Source organism: Nannospalax galili, unplaced genomic scaffold (assembly GCF_000622305.1).
Source record: "Nannospalax galili isolate Female #2095 unplaced genomic scaffold, S.galili_v1.0 scaffold265, whole genome shotgun sequence".
In the NCBI taxonomy this organism is placed as follows: domain Eukaryota; kingdom Metazoa; phylum Chordata; class Mammalia; order Rodentia; family Spalacidae; genus Nannospalax; species Nannospalax galili.
In genome coordinates this window covers 330989-339780 of record NW_008353747.1, presented here as the reverse complement: position 1 = coordinate 339780, position 8792 = coordinate 330989, and the positions used below count along the sequence as shown (strand labels likewise).

Genomic DNA, 8792 nt, shown 5'->3' with positions numbered 1-8792 from the left:
AGGGTATTATAGGATCGATCTCTCTCCCTCTCTCTCTCTCTCTCTCTCTCTCTCTCTCTCTCTCTCTCTCTCTCTCTCTGTTGTTTTGTTTTTCTGACCTGGAACTCATAATCTTCCTACCTTAGTCTCCCAAGTGCTAGGATTACAGACATGCACAACCACATCCAGCTTTGATGCAAAGTTTCTGATACCAATTTTTCATGCAGAAGGCCAGGGCAGGCAGTGACCAGCGCTGGAGAAAGGAAGATAAAATGGACCTTCTAGACAGGTGAAAGGGGAACTGAGGTGCCTCATCCAAAACCTCCTCACAGTTAATGATAACTGCCCAACAGGAACAGGGTCATAAAGCCAAGGCTAGCCCCTTAGCAGCAATGGGGCATAGTTTTACACACACACACACACACACACACACACACACACACACTGAATCCTAGTACCCCTTGATGTCTTGCCACTCCCATTTGTGATGTCATGGAAACTTCTTTGTGGCTCAGTTCCTTTGTACCTCAGCTGTGGTAAGGCAGCCAAACCCTTAAAGAGCTGTTATGATAGGGGAGTGGAGTCAACAAGTAGCTGAGAGAATGTGGTTGGGCAGATCCTCCACACAGGAAACCCACTGGGCTAGAAAAACCAATGGGCCAGGATGGACAGGAGACTGTCCATCACTGCCTGTGTGGAACAGAAGAGACGAAGGAAGAACACAGGTGGGCAGGGAGGGTAAGATCCCAGTCAGGCTAGGACAACTCCCAACCCATGCCCAGTAGCCTTGGAAAACAGAGGCACCTGCTGAGTGAAAAGGCACATCTTTATTGGCATCTTTATTGGCACAATTGATAATGACACTCTGAGAAACCATGAGTCTCAAGGTCACTTGTTCCGGGGCCAATTTACTCCAAGACGGCTGTACTGAGCATCATCGTGATCTCGAAGAGGCTGAGGTGAGAAGGAGGATACTGAGTCAGGGTCAGAACTTCTCTTGGAGAGAGCCCAGAGATCAGCACTCATGTCTGACCTCCCCACACATCCAGAAATGAGCTCCCCTCAAGGACTCTCCACACATGCGCCCAACCCCTAGTGTCCAGTCACGCAATCCCCACTCCTTCTTTCTCCCATTGGCCCCTCCCCTCAGGGCTCACCTGATACAGCTGCTCGTTTCTTAGCAGAGCTTGAGTGTCAGCAGCTAGAAGAAGCAAGAAAAGAGAGTCATCAAGGAGCTGGGGAGGCTGAAGTAGGGAGACCTATGAACACTGCAGGAGGCTCTGAAGCTCGTCACTCTCACCCTCAGAAGTCCGCATGAGCAACATGAGCATCTAAGTTCTTTTAGCACCCTATGATAAGACTCCTTAGGACACTGCAAGAGCAACTCCCGCGCGCGCGCGCGCGCGCACACACACACACACACACACACACACACACACACACACACACACGGAGAGACCTTCCACTAACCTCCAGAGAGCCTTCCAGTCTCATGTCCTGAAAAGCAGTAGACTCCCAAAGCCAGGAGCAGAGTGGCAATGAGGTCGGTGATGATGAGGCCAGCCAAGGTGCCTCGGTCCAGCTCCACACAGCTCTGGCACACTATGGGCAAGAGAAGGAAAAAGAAGAGAGTTTTTTTGGGGGGTGGGGGTTGTCTTTTTGAGACAGGGTCTCCCTGTAGCCCCAGCTGTCCTGGAACTCACTATGTAGACCAGGCTGGCCTCAAACGCACAAAGATCTGCCTGCTTCTGCCTCCCAAGTGCTGGGATTAAAGGCAGACGCCACCACACCCGGCTAAGAAGAGAGTTTTTAAGATCAGGGAACCATCTCTTATCCTAGGAAGACCCTAGGCCCTCTCATGCCAAAACTCAAACTTCAGTAAGCTATTAATGGCCTCTCTAATTCCCCCTCTGTCCTTCTGAAGAGAAACAAGAAGTAACCTCAACTTTGTGAGACTTTCACTAGGGAGTGGACTAAGTCCCTCTCCAAGCCAGCAGTAACAAGGCCCCTATTCTTCTTCCTTATTTAAACTCTCTCCCATTCTGAAGTTCCCAAATCTCATTCATACCACTACAAGTGTGCCCTCAGTCTGTTTAGAGAGCAGATCAATTCACCACAGCACCTTCTAGCCTAAAGGTTCTCACATTCAGAGGCCCCACGATTCCAAACCCAGATGGTCCAGGAAGCACATACTTCGGTAATATACTTGCACAGTAGATAATTTATTCTTCATGTCCTCTGTCCCTTCGCACTTGTACACTCCTCGTGGATCCAGGATGCGTTTTCCCAAGTTCATTTTTTTATTTTTTGACAATTGTGTTCCCATTGTTCCCTCTACCCACTTGATGCTAGTATTGCAGTTCACGAAGACTTGGTCCTCAAGTTCCTCCACCAATATCTTAAAGGAGCTCACTAAGAGAGAGATAGTACAGTCAGAGGCAGCTTTCCCATTCTTCTGTTGAAGTGCATACTTAAGGGTCATTTGTAAAAGGAAAATTTATCATTTCTAGTGAGAGAGACAGAAGTGACAGAAGAAATACTTCAAGAAGTTCTCCTGGAACTACGGATCAGGAAGGACATGAGGCTATCATCCAAGCAGAAGATGGGTTGTCCTGGTTAGCTTTAACTGTCAACTTGACTCAACAGCCTAGAGACACTTGAGAAGAGAGCCTGAATTGAGGGATTGCCTAGATCATACTGACCTGTGGGTATGTCTGTGGGGTTTGTCTTGACTGCCTCAATTGATGCAGGAAGGCCCAGCCCACAGTGGGAGGCATCATTCCCTGAGCAGGTGTTCCTAGACTGCATAAGAAAGCTAGCCAGCAAGCAGTGTTCCTCCGTGGCTTCTCCTTTATGTTCCTGCTTAGTTCCTGCTCTGACTTTCATCAATGTTGAATTATGATCTGGAAGTATAAGCTAAGTAAACCGTTTCCTCCCTCCCTTAAGTTGCTTTGATCAGAGTGTTTTATCACTGCAAATGAAATCAAACTAGGACACAGGTCCTGAGGGACTTGGAGCAAAGGAGGAAACCATGAAGCTGGGTCGATCTAGGAACCTGCCTGAAAACAAGTTCAGACCATGGATTAGATGAAAGAAGGAAACTGACTGCTGAGGCCCACCCTAGAGACCCAGGAAGACAGAAGACTATTTCTAGGCTAAAGATTGTGCCTTTTACACTAGAAAGCATCTAATTCCTCTTCCCAGCCAGCAACTCTCTCACCTCAACTTCTCATCTTCTTCCTTCTCCATTGCCTCTGCTCCAACATCTGCCAAGGTAATGAGAGACTCACTATGAAAGCCTTTCTAAGAGCTAATCACAGCTTTGGTAGGGAGGAGCTGTATGAACTTCCAGCCCAGTGGTCCAGATTTATTAGGGCAAAGCCCTTGTTAAAAAGATTATTAGCTGGGCCTTTAGCTCAATGTTAGAACAATTGTCTGGCATGTGCAAGGCCCTAGGTTCAATCTCCAGTACTACCAAGAAAAATTTAACATTCATCCTGACACAATGGTTCATATCTGTAATCTCAACACTTGGGAGGCTGAGGTGCAAGGATTGCATTGATCTTGAGGCCAGCCTGGGCTACACAGTACGTGAGATGCCCAACTCAAAAAACAAAAACAAATAAATTTGGGGAGGTGTCTTTTTTGAGAAAGGGTCTCTCTGTAGGCCTCAGCTGGCCTGGAACTCCCTATATAGACCAGGCTGGCCTCGAACCCACAGAGATCCACCTACCTCTGCCTCCCAAGCATTAGGATTAAAGGTGTGCGCCACTACACCCAGCTTCAAACAGATTTTTTGTTGTTCTTTCAGCAGCAGCCAGTCCAAGACACAGCTCCATATAGTCACTTACAGCAGGCTTAAAGGTTCTGTTTCATCTTTGAGGGACCTTGACTCAAGTAAAACCAGATCTTAAGCTTTGACACAGAGAAGAGTTTCAGGATGAGCTCATATGAAGCAAAGTTGGGATTTATTAAGGGTATTTTTACCCATAGATTAATGCATCTCTCAAGTCTCACCAGAGAAGCTCCCTTGTGCAGCAGATGGTGATTAACACAGAAACCCAAAACTGGCCAACCTACAGTGAACAAGAGGCAGCAACTGCTTATTTCTGAATAGAACACCTATATAAAATGTCTACCTCCCAAGGCTCAGGGATTATTGTGGAAGAGGGGGAAGAAAGATTGTAAGCGCCAGAGGTAGCAGATGACCACAAGGAAACAGAGTTTTCCAGACAGCTGGTCAGTAACTCATATGAACTTACTGCAATGGTGGCAGCATACACAAGACCTGTGCAAGCAAGCTCAAACCGAACCAAATCCCAGCATAGACGTGGAGAAGTGGGCAAGAAACCCCAACCATACCCGAGGAGCTATTGGCAACCAATAGTTGGCTGCTGGGAGGGGGAAGAGTCAATCTTTTTCAAAGATGTGACTCTTATTAGGTTAACCAGATTCCAGGGGATGAACCCACACTGAAGGACATTTGGGGATACAAATTAGAACCTATAGGCCTTATTATTATATATAATAGAGTACATTAAATTGGACAGGGAAGGTATGGATGGTGAGGGATTTAATACCATCAAAATATAGTGTATGAAAAGCGCAAACTTCCAATTAAAAAGTGTTTTTAGCCGGGTGTGGTGGTGCACGCCTTTAGTCCCAGCATGCAGGAGGCAGAGGCAAGCAGATCACTGTGAGTTTGAGGCCAGCCTGTTCTCCATAGTGAATCCAGGCCATCTGTGGCTACAGAAAGACCCTGTCTCAAAAAACCAAAAAAGTGTTTTAATATAGATTTTAGGCATGAGGATTAAGAAGAGAGAAACACTTCAGAATGACTTCTCTGAGGGAGTCACACACCATTGTCTTTACAACAATTACCCATTTTGGTGGGTTTTTTTGCTAATATCTGCAAAAAGTTGCTAAAGAACATAATTGAGATCACGGGGTGGCTTGTAAGGGGTATCTGACAGCATCCCTGGAAAGTAGAATATCTTCACTGTAAACAAAGTCAGCAGTCTTGTGAGGGTCCCAGAAAATGTCTGAGAGGAATGAGGCTCTCCCCAAAGTTATATACATTCAGATACTAAACTTGGTTCATTGCTATTTTAACATAAAATATCTACATATGAAAAGAAAATTATCTCTAGGTGGGTAGCCTTCACAGAAAATATTAATTGTACTAAAATTCTTTCAATCAGCTGGTGAGAGATTTCAACTAGACTCCAGGTGAGGGCTTTCTTTCCCTTCTCATGCCCCATAATTTTTACCTTTCTTTATGTCCTGCCTCAGTGCCACACTTGTTCAAGGGGAAACAGTCACCCCAAAAACGTATGTCAAGTCTGTTCCTGAAGCACCACACAGCTCAAGTCTTGCAGAGGGTGTAAGTACCAGAGACAAGCACGGCGGGCCTTTCTAGATCTAGGTAATTACTGTGCCAGCCTGAGAACATCTCCACAGCCCACAGGGGTGCTGGCATCTCCACCACCAGCCCCAGGCAAAGGTGGAATGTGTGTTTTCTCTGAGCTTCATACTCAAGTTACCAACTGGGACACAAAAGCATCCTTCAGAAAACTCCAAAATGGCCGCTCCTCCTACATCTGAAGCAGGTCAGAAGTAAACGAAGAACACCCAAGAAGACACATGCCCACAAAATGCTCCCCTCCTACTGTGTGTCTTCTGTGGAGCTTTTTCCAGGGGAACTCCTGGGTGGCCAGAGCAGGTCTTAAAATGACCATTTGACCCAGTTTTCCTGGGACTGCAGGGCTTTTCCTGGAGCATGAAATTTTGGGGGTTATTTTGGTTTGGGTTTGGTTTGGTTTGGTTTGGTTTATTTTGCAATGCTACAGATCTACTACTGAGCTATATCCACAACCCAATTTTCATTTCTAAAAGTCAAGCAAATTGTGAAGAGAGGACATCTACTGACTTTAATACAATGTACCCTCCCATCTTGTCCTTCTTCCTGCTCAGCTAAAGCTAACTTTTCTCTTTAAAAGTGCTCCTGAAAAAAATTAAAATTAAAAAGTTCTCCTGGGCTGGGTGTGGTGGCCCACACCTTTAATCCCAGCACTCGGGATGCAGAGGCAAGCGGATCTCTGTGAGCTTGAGGCCAGCCTGGTCTCCATGGTGAATCCAGGATAGCTGGGGCTACAGGGAGACCCTTTCTCAAAAAGACAAAAAAAAAAAAAGTTATCCTGAATTCTGGGACATGGTGGTCATATAACGATGGCCAATAACCGAGAATCAAGAATCCTACTCCAGGAGACCATTTGCCTTAGAAGGAACAACGGTTATAACTTTCTCCCATCACTAGCCCTAGGCTCAGGCACATGCAATACTGAACCATTTCTTACAGATCTCTGGTCCAAGGCCTTAAGAGATATTCAAGACCAACATGAGCCTTGGCTGGAGTAGGTCAAAGCCTACATCCCAGCCCACCCTCCTGATCCTCCAGTGTCTGGTAAATTGAAAATAGCCCTGAGAAGCACTTTTCAGTGGACTTGTTCTAGTGTTTGGGTTCCTTCCTCCACACACCTGGAGAAGCCTCACTTACCTTGAGAGAGAAAGGCAGCCATTATCAGACTAGCCAGAATCCTGCTATGTTCCATTTTCTGGCAGAATTCATCCAGTGGATCCAGGCAGATCACAGAACTATCAGCCAGGGTGAGCACTACCTCCACCAACTGACTCATGGGTATTCTGAGAAAGGAAAGAGTGGGGGAGGAACTAGAAGCGTTTGATGATGGGAGACTGTCAACACAAGAGCGGGCTAGGAGTAGGGTAAGAAGGAAGCAGGTGCAGACTGATGTTTTTAGAGCAGAGAACCTAGGAGTGAGGCAGAAGGCAGAGCAGACAACATGGGAGGCGGTCACTTGGACTTTTAGGATGTGAAAAGATAATTAGAATAGCCTTTCCTGGGTCACTGATGAAAAACGCAAATTTTAGGTTTCCTGTTGACAACACAACACCATTTACTTACCAACAAGAAATTGCCTCCTCTCCAAGCCCATTGAGAGAAGCTGTGAACCTCATTAACCAAGTCACACTAGCTAGGTTCCCATTCCTGGTCTGTCTAAAGACCCTTCACAGGGCAGTGTGGGACACCACATCCATTTGCTTCTAGCCAGTGGGAAGATGGACTTCAGAACCCCTCAGCTAGACATTTGAATCCTGGCTCCAGTACTTAGCATCCATGGTGCCAGGCATGGAATCTTTCAGAGCTTTACTCCCTCAGTATCGTTATAAGGATTTGATGTGGGGGAAGAATTTGCTTGGTGCCTGCCACGTCCAGTATGCTCAGTATGAGGTTCTCATTAACAATATAATCTACTGACTAGTAGAATAGAGCTTTCCCAGGAGACAATGGACTTTTCCCACCAGGGGCTGTGGGGATCTAAAACTTTCCACACTGCCACAGTCGGGCAGTCATCTACCTGGGGACAGAGCCGTGTCTGCCATGCTCACTGCTGTTTTCTGTGTCTGGTGTCAAATAGCTCTGTGAATTTTTAAAATATTTTATTATTTTTATTTTATGCCTATGTGTGTATTACCGGCATTATGTAAGAGCACCTGTGTCATGCAATACCCACAGAGGTCAGAAGAGGTTGTCAGATCCCCTAGAACTGAAGTTATGGATGGCTGTTAGCTGCCATGTGGGTGCTGGGAATCAAACCTAGGTCCTCTACAAGAGCAGCCAGTGCTCTTAACTGCTGAGCCATTTCTCTAGCCCTAGTTCTGTGAATTTTTGATGACTCATTTACTGAAGGAGACAGTGGCCTGAGATCCTGAAAACAGCCAAAATCAAGGATCCAGGAAATGTGCTTGCTGTCCTGTTGGAATGTTTAACCTATTCCCTGGTGGGTACCACTTTGATGATCTCAAAAGAATAGTGACAAAATCTCCCAGTAAATGTCTAGACTAAAATGCTTCTCCATTCAGAATTTCAGCCACACACACCTAAGTCTCCCACCTAGAGTCAACAGTTCTAAGATCAAGTGACAAACAAGCCCAATTCTAGCAACAACTAGAGGCAGGGACAGTCATCTTTCTTGGGAAAAAGGGCTCAGGATGGTCCCTCAACCTAGCATTCAAAGAGGTTCTCAGGGTAAGTGGGGCTCCAAGTGGGAACCCAGTACCCTCTCACTCCCTGCCACCTGCTGCCCTGCAAGAGACATGCCATGCACTCGTAGCCCTACTGGGGCCCCTGCTGCCCACACTTGAAGCAGAGGGTGGAGGCGCTGGGGTTTTTGCCTCTGCTCAGGGCCCCAGCTCAGAGGATGCTGGGCGGAGTCAAGCTAGCTACTGCAGACAACCTGGTGGCTGCCAAGGGACGCTCCACATTTCTACTGGGAAGAACAGAGGCTGGCATGGAGCAGGGAAAGGGTCTGATGGGCCTCGTCCTTGCAATCTTTCTTCTTCAAGGTAAGAGGCTACCAGAGGGTATGACAGCCTGGGGAGGGCTCATGAGAAGAGGCTATCAGCAGAGAGACAAGGCTACTGGAATCCTAACCTTGAGCCAACTTCATCTGTCTTCTTAGAATTAAAAGAAGGAAAGGCAAAAATGAAACCTCTTGCTGTTCTCTGCTGGAAAGAAGCAGAGAACAGGGACTAAACAGAGGACTAAACTGCTAGAGAGCAGGTTGTGCTGCCGCCATCTTAGGCCTGAATGTAGCTCAAAAGGGCCCAACCAAGCTGGGGAAATGGCTCAGTTGGTAAAGTGTTTGCCACATAAGCATGAGGACCTGACTTCAATCCTCTGAAGCCACTAAAAACACAGGCATGTTGGCGTCATTTTTCTTTTTCTTTTCTTT

General features: G+C 46.6%; 2 protein-coding genes across 3 annotated transcripts in view; one reads left to right on the top strand and one right to left on the bottom strand.

Moving 5' to 3' along the window:
* Positions 1-791: 791 nt before the first annotated feature.
* Positions 792-6647, bottom strand: Cd3d (CD3d molecule). 2 transcript variants are annotated; one of them, XM_008850898.3, is made up of 5 exons: positions 6536-6647; positions 2173-2391; positions 1450-1581; positions 1137-1180; positions 792-933 (listed from the first exon to the last, which is right to left on the bottom strand). In XM_008850898.3, exons 1-5 carry the CDS (start codon positions 6588-6590, stop codon positions 868-870), a joined length of 516 nt encoding a protein of 171 aa, XP_008849120.1. In that variant the 5' UTR covers positions 6591-6647; the 3' UTR covers positions 792-867. The 2 variants fall into 2 exon arrangements, with proteins under 2 accessions (XP_008849120.1, XP_017658154.1); XM_017802665.2 differs by lacking the exon at positions 2173-2391.
* A 1675-nt stretch (positions 6648-8322) lies between these two features.
* The window catches only part of Cd3g (CD3g molecule), a 12540-nt gene continuing 12070 nt past the window's right edge, over positions 8323-8792 (top strand). The window contains exon 1 of the mRNA XM_008850896.3: positions 8323-8403. Within this exon, the coding sequence (XP_008849118.1) occupies positions 8349-8403 (55 nt within the window). The 5' untranslated portion in view covers positions 8323-8348. The remainder of the gene's footprint in view (positions 8404-8792) is intronic.